The sequence below is a fragment of the Palaemon carinicauda genome, chromosome 36 (assembly GCF_036898095.1).
Source record: "Palaemon carinicauda isolate YSFRI2023 chromosome 36, ASM3689809v2, whole genome shotgun sequence".
Taxonomy (NCBI): domain Eukaryota; kingdom Metazoa; phylum Arthropoda; class Malacostraca; order Decapoda; family Palaemonidae; genus Palaemon; species Palaemon carinicauda.
The window spans coordinates 17,886,647-17,904,815 of NC_090760.1; the positions used below are offsets into that span (position 1 = coordinate 17,886,647).

General features: G+C 45.6%; 2 protein-coding genes across 7 annotated transcripts in view; one reads left to right on the forward strand and one right to left on the reverse strand.

Moving 5' to 3' along the window:
* The window catches only part of LOC137628783 (L-asparaginase 1-like), a 303,952-nt gene that overhangs the window by 201,035 nt on the left and 84,748 nt on the right, over positions 1 to 18,169 (reverse strand). The window lies entirely within an intron of this gene.
* LOC137628782 (protein bicaudal C homolog 1-B-like) overlaps positions 1 to 18,169 on the forward strand; it is a 147,411-nt gene that overhangs the window by 64,794 nt on the left and 64,448 nt on the right. For all 4 annotated transcript variants that reach the window (XM_068359992.1, XM_068359995.1, XM_068359993.1 and 1 more), the window contains exons 6-7: positions 1,486 to 1,595; positions 2,116 to 2,224. In XM_068359992.1, coding sequence (XP_068216093.1) covers positions 1,486 to 1,595; positions 2,116 to 2,224 — 219 coding nt within the window. The remainder of the gene's footprint in view (positions 1 to 1,485; positions 1,596 to 2,115; positions 2,225 to 18,169) is intronic.

An 18,169-nucleotide genomic window follows, 5' to 3' on the forward strand; every position in this document is an offset into this window, starting at 1 on the left:
TTGTAGAATGTTTTAGGGATATGGGAAGTAAAATAATTGTATTAACCCTTTTACCCCCAGTCTATTTGGAACTTTCCAACCCTTAACCCCCAGGCATTTTTTTTTTTGCAAGCACATCTTGCAATATATATTTTTCAAATTGCTCTAACAGCCTTAAGTTTCGTCAGAGAGAGGTCAGGTTGGTCTCATTCTTTTTGAAAATGCCTGAACTTTCTCATAAAGTTATCAAAAATATGCAAAAAAAAAAAAATGTAAATAGCAGTTTTTTGCAAGGACGTACCAGTACGTCCATGGGGGTAAAGGGATGAGTTTTGTGAAACGTACCAGTATGTCCATTGGTGGTAAAAGCGTTAACATCTTTACTAAAAGCTCTTCATAATGTTAGTTATCGTTTGAATGTTTAAAGGCGTTTGTTTGTTCATTATGATCGGCAATGAAACTTAAACAAATCAACGTGTTCTGTTCTAGGCAGCGTTTATTAGGAAAAACTGATGTAGAATCGTTCTTATTTCAATTATTTTGAACTACTAAGGATAAGGTAAGCAAAACAAAATTAATAACATCATTTCATAACCAATACTCGGGAAGATATCTATTGCTTCAAAAGCTAACTTGCACACATGTGTAAATGCATTCATTTTTTCATTATGATCGGTGATGAAACTTGAACAAAGCAATGGTTTTGGTTTTAGGTTGGGTGTTTTACAAAAGCATGATATAAAATGTTTATTTAATTTATTTTAGATTTTTAAGGATACAACAAAAGCTAGTCTATGCACTAATGGTCGTCTTATGCGGGGAAATATACAATATGTTGCTGATTGTGCAATTTACAGCTAGACTATTTTCAACTATATATGCTTAAATAGACTAAAAGCTGTTTTCCTGAATCTGACCTGCAGAGATGAGGGTACGTCTTATATGGCCGATCGTCTTATAGGTTGTCAAATACAATAATCAGCCATGAGTTTGGACATCATTGTCACAGAGACTTCAGAACTTGGTTCCTGTTTGAGTGTATGAAAATCCACGCCAATTAATACATGTTAAGGTCAAGGTCAAGACGTAAGCTACCGCGCCGGAGGTCTGCGCTCTACTGAGTGCCCCTCTAGTTAAGAATTGAATTAGTTCTTTTAACCCTTTTACCCCCAAAGGACGTACTGGTACATTTCACAAAAGCCATCCCTTTACCCCCATGGACGTACCGGTACGTCCTTGCAAAAAAATGCTATAAAATTTTATTTTTCATATTTTTGATATTTTTTTGAGAAAATTCAGGCATTTTCCAAGAGAATGAGACCAACCTGACCTCTCTATGACAAAAATTAAGGCTGTTAGAGCAATTTAAAAAAAATATACTGCAAAATGTGCTGGGAAAAAAATAACCCCCTGGGGGTTAAGGGTAGGAAATTTCCAAATAGCCTGGGGGTAAAAGGGTTAAGGTTGATTAATGTTTAATCACTGCTGCTCTCTCTCTTTTTCCAGAAACAAATGCCTGTTCAGGTGAGCATGGAGATATCTCCAGAACATCATTCATTTGTTGTAGGACCTAATAGAGAGACACTGAAGCGTATTATGCAACGCACAGCTACAAAGTGAGTGTATTCTTCTTTATAAAAGTCACTTAAGTATAAAAGGAAAAACTTTGTACGTGTAGTCCTGGCGGGGTTAGGTTGACAGTTTGAGACGTATGAGGTGTCTGTTACGTTTTTAGGTGTCAGGTACTGTACTCTAATTAATAGACACCTAAGGCTGTAGGATTGTGTGCGATTTGAGTAAGTAATTGTTCTTACAAAGAAAATCTTGACCAAAAAAATTTTAGTTAATAAGAAAATTAGGGATTTCTTCTGTTACGTTTTTAGGTGTCAGGTGCTGTACTCTAATTAATAGACACCTAAGGCTGTAGGATTGTGTGCGTTTTGAGTAAGTAATTGTACTTACGAAGAAAATCTTGACCAAAAAAATTTTAGTTGATAAGAAAATTAGGGATTTCTTTGTTTTGTTTATAGAGTCCAGAAAAAAGACTGCACAGCACCTATGTAATATTTTTTTTTTTTAAGTTGTGGGAAATAATGATCATAGTCATGTTTCCTAATATATCTTTTCTTTCAACAGGATCACATTCCCTGATGTAACGGACATGAATATGCATCCTCTGAGGAAGTCTACAGTTGTAATTAGTGGTGCAATAGACAATGTATATTTAGCGCAACAAAATATCCTAGTAAGTATTGTAAGGAAGTTTAATTTTTTTTTTTTTTTGTGAACAATGAGGTTTGATAAAGTTAACCCTTTTACCCCCAAAGGACGTACTGGTACGTTTCACAAAAGCCATCCCTTTACCCCCATGGACGTCTGTACGTCCTTGCAAAAAAATGCTATAAAAATTCTTTGTTTCATATTTTTGATAATTTTTTGAGAAAATTCAGGCATTTTCCAAGAGAATGAGACCAACCTGACCTCTATATGACAAACATTAAGGCTGTTAGAGCAATTTAAAAAAAATATACGGCAAAATGTGCTGGGAAAAAAATAATCTCCTTGGGGGGTTAAGGGGACCGTCCGCCATGTCCGCCATTTTTTTTCCTAATGATCCAAATTACACAATTTCCATATATGTTTTAGACACATATAATACCTTCATCATATAAAAATTTCAAGTCATTTGATCAAAAACTTTTGGATTTATGAGCAAAAATCGTGATTTAAAAAAAATATTTAGGTACATTTTTCCCCACTACTATAATACCAATTGTATTGAAACTTATACCACAAAAACTACTCTAACAACCGAACAATTCTGTCAGACAGAATTTTGATTTTCCTTTTTGTTTTTTTTTAATGAATTTTTATTTTTTTTTCCTCGTCTAGACGGAAAATAATCGTGAAAAAAAATGTAAAACGAAAATCAAAATTTTGTCTGACAGAATTGTGGAATTTTTATTCTTCTTTTCAACGATATCTTTTTCTCTGATATCGAACAACAAATAAGTGAGAAAAATGTACCTAAGTGGGAATAAGTATGTTTTTGAGTTATGAGCTTCCAAAGATTTGCAGCAAGCTTTCGCTTCTTTTCTAAAAGAAATCAAGATAATATTATTATGATAACTTTTATTGTTCATTCCTACATAAATGCACCCTAAAGGAGGTATTTGAACCCTCAGTTTACTATTCCTATGTTATGAGTTGCCAGCGATCTCTAATTGTTACCAGTGTTTTAGTTAGCAGGTTTCAGCTTTGTACTCTTATCCATGTTTCCCTCTTTCTTGGTTCTTTTTTCTTGTTCTCCACTTACTTTTTGTTCTTTCTATCACCTTATGTAACATTGGCATTGCTATAAAATTCCAGAGGACGTTGTGAAAGCACAATCAACATACGAACTTCAAGTAAATAAACACATGCATTATAATTTTTATATGTCTTTAGAAACTTTGTGATTTTTTCGTAGCAGGTAGTTTTCATTCACCTACCCTCTACCAATGCCTTTCATTTCTGCCAGAGGTACGAGATTTCGAAACATGAGAGAGAGAGAGAGAGAGAGAGAGAGAGAGAGAGAGAGAGAGAGAGAGAGAGAGAGAGAGAGAGAGAGTTGAACATTGTTGTTATAGTATTTGTATAAATGGGAGTTTATAACAATTGAGAGAGAGAGAGAGAGAGAGAGAGAGAGAGAGAGAGAGAGAGAGAGAGAGAGAGAGAGAGAGAGAGAATACAAGTATTTGTATAAATAGCAGGGGTATATAATTCGAGAGAGAGAGAGAGAGAGAGAGAGAGAGAGAGAGAGAGAGAGAAAATAAGTATATTTTACAAGGGTATACGAACAAATGAAAAAGAGATTCATTCTATTATCTAATAAAAGGATGTACAGAGAGAGAGAGAGAGAGAGAGAGAGAGAGAGAGAGAGAGAGAGAGAGAGAGAGAGAGAGAGAGAGAGAAGTACTTTTTACAAGGGTATACGTACAAATGAAAAAGAGATTCATCCTATTATAAAATAAGATGATAGAGAGAGAGAGAGAGAGAGAGAGAGAGAGAGAGAGAGAGAGAGAGAGAGAGAGAGAGAGAGAGAATAAGAATTTTTGCAAGGATATACGAACAAATGAAAAAAGAGATTCATTCTATTATCTAATAAAAGGATGTACAGAGAGAGAGAGAGAGAGAGAGAGAGAGAGAGAGAGAGAGAGAGAGAAACTACGCATCTGTCAAACTCAGTCTTGCAGACGACGCCATAAGGTGACGTCATCATTTAAAGTCCGCTATTTTCATTGTTTGGAAAAATTATTGACTATTTGTTCTTTCTACAACCTTAGGTAACATTGGCCTTGCTATAATGTTCCCGAGGGCGTTGTGGAAACACAATGTACATACGAACTTCAAGTAAACAAACGCATATATTATAACTTCTATACATCTTTGGCATCTTTGGCTTCTGTTTTCTTGTTCTCCACTTACTTTTTGTTCTTTCTATCACCTTATGTAACATTGGCATTGCTATAGAATTCCAGAGGACGTTGTGAAAGCACAATCAACATACAAACTTCAAGTAAATAAACACATGCATTATAATTTCTACATGTCTTTGGAGACTTTGTGATGTGTTCGTAGGTGGTGTTTTTGATTCACCTACCCTCTACCAATGTCTTTCATTTCTGCCAGAGGTACGAGATTTCGAAACATGAGAGAGAGAGAGAGAGAGAGAGAGAGAGAGAGAGAGAGAGAGAGAGAGAGAGAGAGAGAGAGAGTTGAACATTGTTATTATAGTATTTGTATAAATGGGAGTTTTAAATAATTCGAGAGAGAGAGAGAGAGAGAGGAGAGAGAGAGAGAGAGAGAGAGAGAGAGAGAGAGAGAGAGAGAGAGAATAAAAGTATTTGTATAAATGGCAGTGGTAAATAATTCGAGAGAGGGAGAGAGAGAGAGAGAGAGAGAGAGGAGAGAGAGAGAGAGAGAGAGAGAGAGAGAGAGAGACTGCGCACCTACTCAGTCAGGCAGACGACGCCATATGGATGACGTCATCATTTAAAGACCGCTATTTTCATTGTTTGGAAAAATTATTGACTATTTGTTCTTTCTAAAACCTTAGGTAACATTGGGCTTGCTATAATGTTCCCGAAGGCGTTGTGGAAACACAATGTACATACGAACTTCAAGTAAACATAGGCATACATTATAACTTCCATACATCTTTGGCAACTTTGGCTTCTGTTATTGTAGTGGACTTCGTTCATCTACACTCTACAAATGCCTTCCATTTCTGCCAGACGTACGATAGATCGAAATATAAGTGAAAAATCGCTATATATATGCAAAATTACACACAAAGACGATTTTGTCAAACTAAGTCATGCAGACGACACAGTAGGGATGACGTCATCATTTAAAAACCTCTCTATCTTCGTTATTTGTAAAAATAATGGGTTGAAACTTCTGGAGAGCATGTACGATATGTTTCTCTATACAGAGAGACAATAAAACGATTTTTGAATTTTTCAAGTTGGTATGCCAAAATACCAACCCGGACGGTGCCCTTAAGGGTTGGAAATTTCCAAATAGCCTGGGGGTAAAAGGGTTAATAATGTAGAGGTGGTAAGAATTAAAATCGATGGTTGTTGATACACCCGATTTGTTGCACTAACTAAATACCCCTTTCTATCCTTACGCTTTCTAATTTTTTTCATCTGGTTGTACAATAGTTTTTTTTATATTTCACTTCAGTTTAGTGACTTGTGGAAAGCTTATTTACTAGGGGAAAGTTTAGTGATTTGTTACCTCCATAAAGAAGCTGGAAGGAGAGTAAATTTTACACCCTGTTTGTGTGTTTGTTTGTGAACAGCTTCCTAGCCACAATTTTAATCGTAGAGTAATGAAACTTGCACAGATTTACTGTTTTGTAAAAAGCTGGAAATTATTAAATTTTGGAAGGTCACGGTCAAGCAAAATGTCTAGATCACGTAATCAGCCGTAAGTTTGAACATCATTATCACAAAGACTTCAAAGTTGGTTCATATTTAAGTGTATGAAAATCCACGCCAATTAATACATGTCGAGGTCAAAGTCAAGCAAAAGGTCTAGTAATAAGCTGCCACGGCAGAGGTCTGCGCTCTACTGAGTGGTACTCTAGTAACTCTAGTTGAATGTGTTTATAGCCTTACATGACATGAACATTATTATTTTTTGAGGTCTGATGTTATCCCATTTGGACATACATAAATACATATACCAAAGGCACTTCCCCCAATTTTGGGGGGTAGCCGACATCAACAATGAAACAAAACAAAAACAAATAAGGGGACCTCTACTCTCTACGTTCATCCAGCCTAACCAGGGACTCAGCCGAGTTCAGCTGGTACTGCTAGGGTGCCACAGCCCAACCTCCCACATTATCCACCACAGATGAAGCTTCATAATGCTGAATCCCCTACTGCTGCTACCTCCGCGGTCATCTAAGGCACCGGAGGAAGCAGCAGGGCCTACCGGAACTGCGTCACAATCGCTCGCCATTCATTCCTATTTCTAGCACGCTCTCTTGCCTCTCTCACATCTATCCTCCTATCACCCAGAGCTTTCTTCACACCATCCATCCACCCAAACCTTGGCCTTCCTCTTGTACTTCTCCCATCAACTCTTGCATTCATCACCTTCTTTAGCAGTCAGCCATTTTCCATTCTCTCAACATGGCCAAACCACCTCAACACATTCATATCCACTCTAGCCGCTAACTCATTTCTTACACCCGTTCTCACCCTCACCACTTCGTTCCTAACCCTATCTACTCGAGATACACCAGCCATACTCCTTAGACACTTCATCTCAAACACATTCAATTTCTGTCTTTCCATCACTTTCATTCCCCACAACTCCTATCCATACATCACAGTTGGTACAATCACTTTCTCATACAGAACTCTCTTTACATTCATGCCCAACCCTCTATTTTTTACTACTCCCTTAACTGCCCCCAACACTTTGCAACCTTCATTCACTCTCTGACGTACATCTGCTTCCACTCCACCATCTGCTGCAACAACAGACCCCAAGTACTTAAACTGATCCACCTCCTCAAGTAACTGTCCATTCAACATGACATTCAACCTTGCACCACCTTCCCTTCTCGTACATCTCATAACCTTACTCTTACCCACATTAACTCTCGACTTCCTTCTCTCACACACCCTTCCAAATTCTGTCACTAGTCGGTCAAGCTTGTCTTCTGTGTCTGCTACCAGTACAGTATCATCTGCAAACAACAACTGATTTACCTCCCATTCATGATCATTCTCGCCTACCAGTTTTAATCCTTGTCCAAGCACTCGAGCATTCACCTCTCTCACCACTCCATCAACCTACAAGTTAAACAACCACGGCGACATCACACATCCCTGTCCCAGCCCCACTCTCACCGGAAACCAATCGCTCACTTCATTTCCTAATCTAACACATGCTTTACTACCTTTGTAGAAACTTTTCACTGCTTGCAACAACCTTCCACCAACTCCATATAACCTCATCACATTCCACATTGCTTCCCTATCAACTCTATCATATGCTTTCTCCAGATCCATAAATGCAACATAAACCTCCTTACCTTTTGCTAAATATTTCTCGCATATCTGCCTAACTGTAAAAATCTGATTCATACAACCCCTACATTGCATTCTCTGTTTTATCCTTAATCCTATTAATCAATACTCTACCATACACTTTTCCAACTACACTCAACAAACTAATACCTCTTGAATTACAACACTCATGCACATCTCCCTTACCCTTATATAAAGATAAAGATAAAGTATCCTTTATGAATTATTTTTTATATTTAGATCCTGCAGTTAAGTGCACATATCTTATTATATACCACGTATGTACCTTAATGTTTGGGCCAAGCATTTAATTGAAAGGGTTTGCATTCATTTACAGCAAGAAGTGTGTCAATGGACTTCTTTTCTCAAGTTTTTAGTCTGTCATTCAACTGTACTTGATGGTAAAATGACGAGCCATTAAAATTTAGTGAAGGTTAACTACCCACACTGCTAGTTAGTGGAGGTGGGGGGGTAGCTTGCTACCGCTCCCACTCACACACCGGTGATTTAGCTCACTTTACTTTTGGCTCGGATGGAGACCGGTTGTATCCGCTCTTAGAAATGTTGTGAGTTTCCTTTTCAGTGTTTGTGCTGTGTGTGTGATACGTATATGAGAGGTTCTCAGACACTTAAGCAAGGCCAGGGAACCTTCCCTTCCGACCTCTCCCCCATTGTCCATCGGTCTTCCCGTCGGCAGATAACCTACCATTGACTCGGCCACCGCCGCAGGGGAGTCCTCATCGTTTGGACCCTTCTCATTCAACTGTTGCCTTCGCCTTTCCCTCTTCCTACCGGGAACATATGGATTACTGAGAGAAGGGAGTGTGGCATCTCAGAGATTGACTATGGTCTTTCTCTTCTCAAGGCCGATCAAATTTTATGGGCCTCCGACAGTGTACTAATGGGAAAAGCACCTTTCCCGTTCATGAGTTAGGTTGCGCTTCCAATTGTTTTCTTAAGCATTTAAGTGAAATTATAATTGTTTTTAAATTTAACTTCTCAGCTTCTCCATGGGGAACACTTCCCTTCGGAGGATCAGGGGTTCTTCCTATTCATGAATATTTTTAGCTTATTTAAATAATTGTAATTCTTGTATTATTACAGTTACTCTCCGCTCTCCTTCTCCTGTTCGTGGCGACCGGGGAAGGAAGGGCGCAGTTCTTATTTTATGTTGTTCCCTTAGTGGTCTCCCTTCCCGTCGCGGACTAGGTGTTCCTTCCGATGGAATTTTGTTACATAAATTATTATATTTTTCCTCAGTTAGCGATGCAGTTTTCTTCGTTCGACTAAGTGCCGACGAAGCAGAGCTGGTCTGTTCATGCCTGGGGAATCTGCTGTCACTGCCGTCCCTCAGAGGACGTCATCATGGGCGTCATCCCTTCTCTTAGAAGTACGCCCGTGGCAACTCCTGATCAGCACTTCATCTTCGAGGAACTAGGTCCTGCTACGCTTCCTCAGGCAGCGCTCTTGGCAGATCATCTTAGACGCGCAACCAGGAGGTTCGCCTCCAGGGGTTGGACTACTTTCACTTCCGAGGGCGAGTTTTCCTCCCTAGTTGTGGGGTTGTTTCTCCCTTCCGAGGGAGAACTTCCCTGCATCTTCATCACTTCATCGTCTCCGACTGCTGTTGCTGTCTACGCCTAGACTACGCTCCCCCCTTGCTGAGTCTTTCTTCCTTCAGGGACGGAGCATAGTCTTTGGCAAGTCTCTCCTGCGTAGTGATCACCTCTCTCATTCATGAGAGGGGCCACTCATAGAGACTCCTCTTCAGAGGATTGCTTCTTCTTCTGACGATGCTGTAGCTAGTCCTCGGACTTCAGTCCTGGACTCTTTTGTGGATCGTTCGTGATCTCCATCGGTGAATGTTCGCCCTTCCAAAGCACATCCCAGTTCCTGATTGTCCTACCAGCTGACCTGCCGTTCCTGTCCCCGGTACAGCCTCCTGAGGCCCTACCCAAGCGTGCAGCTGCGCGCCAATGCTCTCCAGCTCACCAACGCCCTGCAGTGCACCAGCGCTCGCCAACATCTCGTCTGTGCCAGCTTGCTCCATCATGCTTTACAGAGGGCCCATGCTCTCCAGCTCGTCAGCGCTTTACAATGCCTCGGGGCGTGCCTTCATCTGCTCGTCCTCGGTGCAACCCTGCCACCAAGAGCGTTTGCCAGCTCCCCAGCGCTCACCAGCAAACCTACGATCACCACCACAACAGAGCTCACTGAAACCTGCTCGCCAAATGCTCTCCTACGTGCCAGCGAACTCATGCGCGCCAGCGATCTCTTGCGCGCCAGCGTTCTTCAGTGCGTCAGTGTTCTCCTGCGCGCCAACCCTCTTCTACTCGCCAGGACTCTCCCACGCGCCAGTTCTCTCCTGCGCGCCAGCACACTCCTGCACGCTAGCACTCTTCCCACGAGTGCGCCATTGCTGTCCTACGCGCCATCAATCTCCTGCACGCCAACACCCTCTCTTGCGCGTGCGCTAATGCGGGCCAGCCCTGCCTCGTACGTACATAACACGCGCGTGCCAGTACTCTCTCGCCCGCCCGCGCTGCAGCGCTCCCCACGTGCGCTCGCACTACTACCATCCTACGTGCGCCTGCGATCGCAGGCCTGCACATTCATGATCCTGAGCGCGACCAAAACCGCCCGTGCTCCTGTGCATTCTAGGGAGACTGCACAGTGCCTTACTGCGCGCCAACTCTATCTGGCGCAGTTGCGCTCTCGGATCCAGTGCTCGCCAATGCGCCAGCTCTTGCCTACTCGCCAGCGCTCTTTTGCGCATTCACCGAAAATTACGATTCAGCAGAAACTGAGCACCAGCATCATCATGTGCGCCAACGTTGGTCAACGGCCATACCACGTTGAAAACACCGCTTCTCATTTGATCAGCGAAATTAATTGGTCAGTACTTGGATTGGTGATCGCCTGGGAACACCAAATGCTGTTGGCATTCCAGTACTCTCCTGCGCACTCACATTAAAGGCAAAAAGAATGAAAACTTGTTGATAGGTCACCATTGCACCATTCCCCTCCCCACAAACATTACAGCATGCCTGCCTGGAAAAAAGGGAAGAGGTTTCACAGAAGGGTTCAAGATCCCGAAGATTCCATCTTCCAAGGCAAATCAACTGCATCTACCATCAGTCAAGACTCCTCACAGTGAACTATTGGTCCCTTTCTCTTCAGGAGTTTTTTCCTGACAGTACCACTGTCAGCAAACACGATCTGAACGTTGCAAACAGCCTATCATTAGCACGATCGTTAATTTCTAGTTCATCTTCCACCAATGAGAAATCATCAAGCGAATGAACGCTAGATCACCGTTTGCTGATCACTAGCTCGCCGATCACCAGATCGCCAATTGCTAGCTCATCAAGCGACTGATCGCTAGATCACCGTTTGCTAATCACCAGCTCTCTGATCACCAGATCGCCAATTGCTAGCTCATCTCTCTCTGATCATTGACCTTTAATCTCGCCAATTGCTAACGATCTCCGATTGCTAGCATGCCGATCGCCGATTGCTAGTCAATAACCAGTCATCAGCTTGCTGATCACTAGATCGCCGATAGACAGCTTGTCTTTCTTTAATCATCGACCTCAGCTTGCTGATCTCTGACCAGCCAATCATCAGCTTGCTGATCTCTAGCTCACTGATCGAGTGCTGATCATCAATGGCTCACTGATCACCAACTGACGCTCATTAAACCATTCTGCTGTCTCTCAAGGCTCTCCAAGCCGATCACCAACTCATGAATCGCCAACCTTCCTAGGCTGACTGACCAGACAGCCTTCATCTGCCTGTCAGTTACCGTCTTCGGCTCACAGATTGCCGATTCACCAATCATCGGCAGTTCGCCGTTGACCAGCAGTTCATCACTCAGACCTGCTAGTCAACCTCTGCCCGTGGTTCCCTAGATCAGAAGGCGTACAACACACTTGATCGCCATCACACCAATCCACTAAAGCGATCGGCAAACGATCAACAGCCCCTATCAGCGGCTTGTTGACAGATGACTACTCGCGAGCACTCTACAGCTGCACAATAACTACGATGCCCAGCCGTTAACCATTGAATAACATTTGCCAGACCGATGTTGTTCTAAGGAATAGAATCAATCCCATCACGGCGCATGGTAGGGTTAAATGTTGCCTTACTTCTATCAGTTGTAGGAGTTCTCTCCCAGGGGTGAATCCTTACATAGGGTATCGTGTCCCATCCTTTCGGCCACGAGTCAAGACCTCAGTGTCAACAATCTCCCATGCAAAAGGATCCGCAAGGAGCTGTCTCTTTGGGTCGATGTCCACACCATTTTGGAGGAGTTTGGACAAGGGCTAAGACCACAGGTCTTCACTTGCACGCTGGACCTAAAGGACGCATACTTCCAGGCCCAAACCATCCATCTTCTAGGAAGGATTGAAGATTCAGTCTAGACAAACAAGAAACTCCAGGTTAGGGCTCTGTGCTTCGGTCTTTCCACAGCACCCATCCTGGACTTGTAGGATTGGCTTTTGTCTCCTCTGTTTCTGGACGACTGACTGACCTAAGCAGACTCGGTGGCAACTTTGCGTTAACACCGGAACTTCTGATCATTGTAATCATAGTAAAACTTGGGAAGTCCTCCCTTCTCCCCTCTCAAAAGACTGGTATATCTGGGAATGATTCTAGACACCAATCTGCACAAAACCTTCTCATCAAAGACAGGCGTAGAAAAGTCACAAGACCCTTTCTCAAATCGAGAAGAACTCCCAGCCCAGAGTGACCTTTTTTTCCTCGGACACCCATTATCTCTGTCCTGTCTAGCCTCCAACGGCCGCCTCAATATTAGTTCTCTCCAGTGGCGGCTTAAGTCTGATTCGAATCATGCCTTTGATTCCCCGGACATTTTGATCCCCATGGGACCAGATGTTTGGATGAACCTCAAGGGATGGGATTGAGAATTTACCGAGTGGTATAACCTTCTCATTCTTCCTCACCCCTCAGACTTGATGCTGTGCTTAGACACATCAAAAGAAGGGAGGAGGGACCATAGTGGTGCACCACACGACCACAGGCCACTGGACAGAGTCCAAAAGTACCTTTACTTAAATATCTCAAGAGATGAAGGCCAACTTTCCGGCCCTTCCACAGTCTCATCAGTTCCTAATGGGCCACTCAGTGATGTGATGAGCGACAACACCACATAGAGACTCATATCAACAAGGAAGAAGGAACTTGCTTGCAGCCTCTTCCCATCTAACAGTATAAATACTAAGATGGGCCAAAGTCCGCTCGGTACCACTATCAGCCAGCTTCATTCCAGTCTAGAGGAATGTGCTCGCCGACAGTCTGTGCACTGAACAGTCTTTGGATCACCTTGTAGCCAACAAAGTCCTGACTTTACAGGGTTCTCCAACTATGGATCTGTTCACAACGCCCCTGAGCTTCAGGCTTCCGCTGCTCCCCAGTCCTAGACCCCAAGGCTCTCTCTCAAGAAGCATGCCAACAACGGTGGGTACAACAACAACGTTTACGTCTCGACCCTGTTTTTGTTGGAAGAGAAGGGCACTCAACAAGGCTAGAACATCGGTCAGCCTCTTAAGGGCTCTCATAGCTCCGCTATGGCATTACGCAGAACGGTTTCTAAACCTTCTACAGCTCCTGATAGCCTCCAAAAGAACCCTCTTCACATCACAGATAACCACAAGCTATAGCTTTGCTATGATTGTATGCATAGAGACTACCCAGTACCTCCTCTCTCACAGAGGCTTTTTGCAATAAGTTACGAAGAAGTTGTCTAGATATCTGAGGAATTCCTCAGCATCAGTCTACCAGGCAAAGTATAACGTCTTCTGAGGTTGGTGTCATGGGAAAGTGTATCTCTCCACTCGATACCTCTATTCCACCAATAGCGGAATCCTTGAGTATATGCAGGAGGAAAAGACCCCTTTTCAACCTCCCTCTCGGAACATGGTTCGAGTTCTCGTCTGTAAAAAGACCTCCTTACGTTCCACTTCACCAAGCAACAAATTTTCACCTGGTTTAGAAGACAGTGTTCCTACACACTTTGACAGGGGCCAAACGAGTCGAGGAACTAAATGGTCTCTCTTTTGACATCGCCCATTCGTGAGAAGGATGAAAGGCAACGTTCAGTTTCGTCCCCGAGTATGTTGCCAGACACGTCTCCAGAGGTGACGGTTCTTAGACAACAAGTCTCCACTCGGTAACTGATGATCCAGATCATCGGTTACTGTACCCGGAGTAATATTTGAAGTTCTACCTCAAGAGAACGGCAACAGCCCACCCGGGTCCCTTCTCTTGTCATCAGCACTGGGAGAGACAAGAAGAGGATCACCAAAACTTCATCTCTTCTGGATTCACAGAGTCATCAATTACGCCCTGAATCCAGATCCTCACTCAACATATCGACCCACGATGCTATGCCCCTGGCCCTTCTAAGCAGATTACTCTGTGACGCTGGTTCTACAAGCATGGGTGTGAATGCTCCAGGTTACTTTCACAACCTTTCTCCTGCAAGACGTGACCCACAGGAACTCGATACAATCTCTATCGGTCCTGTGGTGGCTGCACAACAGCTGGTTGTATACCTCAAGCTCCTTACTGGACAAGTAGCAGAAGGTTGAGGGCACTGTTACCCAGTTTTAGTCTGCTTGAATGAAAAGGTTTGACTGGCTCTTATTCTTTTCTTCATCCTCCCCTCTCTTGGGGAAAGCAGCATCCTGGGTTCTCTGCATAAGCTGACCTCAAACCACTGCAGGTAAACCATGCTCCCTTGTGTACCTAGTATTAAGCTAATACTGCTGTGTCCCCATACCCTGGTGAGGTGGTATTGGGAAAGTCTTGGTTACAACAGTTTTTCCTACAAAAATACTGAATAACTTTACCTAGACAGTCACACTTCTAAATATCTCAACACACAGCTTGCGTAGGTCGATTACCTTGCATAGCAAGGTTTTAGCTAAGCGCAGGGACTCCTTATTTTGAGTACTAACATACTGAGATAAGGAGCCCCCGGGTGATGCCAAAAGCCAGATTGGTAGGGACGTCCACCCTTCCTAATGGGTGAGTCACCCCTAAATAAATAGCGTAGGTTTGTATTTCAGTTACAGAACAAATGACAAATTCGTAGATAATTTGTATTTTTCCTAACTATCCCCTTTGAAGTCTTACCTCCAAACAAAGTGAGCTAAATCACCGTTGTGTGAGTGGGAGTGGTAGCAAGCTACCCCCCCTACCCCTGCTAACTAGCGGTGTGGGTAGTTAACCCTCGCTAAATTTTAATGGCTCGTCATTTCAGCTTGGCAGAAAGTAATACCCCTAAATTAATAGCTAAGGTTTGTATCGTTAGGAAAAATACAAATTTGTCATTTTATTCAATACATGATTTTAACAAAAGAAACAAAACTATAAGTTAAATTTGGTGTGGGTATAGATACCGCACACAGTATGCAAACAGAGGTTTTTGTCTTAATTTTCCTTTAGAAGTGAATTTTATTTGGTTATCTATGAATTTCCGTTAAGGAAAGTTGAAACTGTTCCTTAAAATTACTGTTTGTTCCGTAACCGAAATACAAACCACGCTATTTACAGAGGGTTTACCTTTTAGCACAGCTGAAATGACGAGCCAATAGTTTTAACGAGGGTTAATTACCCCCGCGCTAGTTAGCGGGGGGTGGGGAAGGGTAGCTTGCTACCCCTCCCCCCTCCATACACCAGTGACTTGCTTCACTTCACTTTTGGCTCGGCGGTGATCAGACGTGTCTGCTCATCGTCCTCGTGACAGCCTTTAATTTTCTGCTTTTTCTTTTCAGCGTGTGTGTTGGTTGGAAGTTGACCTTCAGTTATTTCTTTACAATGCGTACATGCCCTGGAGTTGCCGGTCGTCCTTGTGGGACTTTCATATCGGACGTAAATACGGATCCGCACACCCTCTGCCCTCAATGTCGGGGCCGACGGTGTGACCAGGAGAACATGTGCCGTGAGTGCAGGGAGTGGTCTGCCTCCCAGTTGGAGAGGTTTGGCCGTCGGCGTAAGAAGAAGTCCAAGAGAGACCGTTCTCCTCCGGGGTTAGCCTTGAAGGAGGAAGGTTCTCGGGACTCTTCTTCCGCCGCCCAAACCTCCTCCGAAGCTCCCCCTCGTCCGCCTCCTAAGGAGAGTCGGCCGAGTGGGAGCGCAGGCCCTTGTTCTGTTTCCCGACCTTCGGTGGGGGGAGAGGGCGTCGCCTCCCATAGCGAGGCGGTTCCCCCTCCTCCTCCGGGGGAGGTTATTGATAATGCCTTATCCAGTGATGATCTTTTACAGATTTGGTCGTCCCTGGGGCTTAAGGGCTTGCCCTCCAGGGTCGCTCTTATTGACCTTGTCTCATTGGGGGCCGCTGTTAAGCAGTCGCCGGCGGTAGCAGAGGTAGACCCTCTGTCTATTGTCGACGTCGTGGTGACAGAGGCCTCCGACGTGGCTGGGCAATCCGCCGCAGGTGCTGTTGCGGGTGATGGTGCTGAAGGCTCTCCTCCTTCCGTATATCCTTCGAAGGGGGAAGTGAGTCCTTCGGTCTCGACTGCTGCTCAGCTTCCTTCTGAGGGAAGTACTTTGACGGAGACTCCCCTTCGGAGGACCGATGGTCCCGACGATCTTCCCCGAGGCCGCCTCCGCCGTAAGGCTCACCGTCCGCTACGCCACAAGGGCCTCCCTTCCTCTTACAGGGGGACTAAGAGGCGCCTTTTTGGGTCTTCATCCTCCGGGGGGGACTCTCCTCGTCAGCCTCAACCTACAGCTCTGCCTTCCTTGAACCTCTCTGCAGACAGCTCACCATCTCCTGCCAGATCTTCGCCTTCTGGAGAACTCGTCACCCGACGGGCAACGGTCCCTTCGGGGCTAAGTGATCCTTCCCTTACGCGAGCAGTGCTAGCGCACAAGCGCTCTCCTGCTCGCCAGCGCTCTCCTGATCTTCAGCGCTCTCCTGCTCGTTGACGATCTCCTGCTCGCCGACGCTCACCTGTTCGTCGGCTCTCTCCTGATGTTCGCCCCCCTTGCCAGCGCTCTCCTGCTCGTCAGCTCTCTTCCGAGCGTCAGCGCTCGGACCATCGCCCTGCGGTCTCTGACCACCCTTTAGTTCCTGCTGAGCTCCCTGCTCAACATCTGCCTGGTCCTGTGGCTACGCAACATCGTGCTGCGCGTGTGTCAAAAACACATGTTTGCCAACGCGCCAGCGATCTCCCAGTTCCTGCTCGTGAACGCGCTGCGCCACCTGTCCTTTCACATGACACGCGTTGACCTTCTGCTCGCCAGCGATCACCTACGCGCCAGCGATTACCTCCTCGCCAGCGTTCACCTGCTTGCCAGCTCGCACAGGCGATCTTAGTATCGCCTATTCAACAGCGACAGCTAGCGCGCCAACGTTCTCCAATGCTCCTGAAGGAACATGGTTTGCCAGCTTCTAGCTCGCCATCGCGCGATCGCCCGTCTGCGCATGCTGCTCGGCATCGCTCGCCATTGCACGATCGCCCTCCTGCGCATGCTGATCACCATCGCACCCCATCACGCGATCGCCCACCTGCGCATGCTGCTCGCCATCGCTCGCCATCACGCGATCGCCCTCCTGCGCATGCTGCTCGCCATCGCTCGCCATTGCACTATCGCCCTCCTGCGCATGCTGATCACCATCGCACCCCATCACGCGATCATTCACCTGCGCATGCTGCTCGCCATCGCTTGCCATTACGCGGTCATTCACCTGCGCATGCTGCTCACCATCGCACGCCAATGTGTCGACATGCCACATCGCGCCATCGCCAACTTGAGCGACTGCACTCACCAGCTCGTCATCGATCGCCTGTGGATCTACATCGCCAGTGATCTTCCTCACCTACGCGGCAGCGCGTTCCCTCGCCGTCGCGCCAACGCTTGCGTTCGTCGCCTCGGACACGCGTTCATTTACCTGCCCACCCTCGCGCCCACTCGCCTGCGCGCCCGCGCGACCTCTCGCCTGCGCGCTCGCGCGACCGCTCGCCTGTGCGCTCGCGCGACCGCTCGCCTGTGCGCCCGCGCGATCATCCACCTGCGCGCCCGCGCGATCGCTCTCCCGCGCGACCATTCGCCCTCGCGATGTTCGCGGCGAATTCCGCAGCCGGTGGTAGCAGCAGGAACTCGTGCTCCTAGACGGCACTTGGGATCACCTCCATCCAAACACAGGTTGGTAGTGCAGGACGAGGAGAGGTTAGTACATCATTCTTCCCCACCTTCTTTTCAGGCAGGTACCGTGGTGTCCACTCCAAAGGATCGCCCGATCCCTTTCCCTTTAGCGAGGATTTCGGACTCTGTGTCCTTGGAGCAGCAGACTTGGTTTGGTCCTCTGGCACGGGCGTTAGTGAGGGTTATGAAACCAGCACTCGCCGGCCAGGGTAACAAACCAACGGCTGTCTCTCCTACGCTGAAGAGAAAGAGAGGAGTGGACTTCGTGGTGACTTCCCCCAGGGCGAAGTTGGTTCCCAAGAGGTCGGTCGCGAAGGTCCCTTCTCCTGCACGAGTACTCTCTCCTTCTCCCGTGGACGAAGCCTTTCCGTCCTCAGGTGAGTCCAGTGGGGCGATAGTCTTCCCCTCGGCAC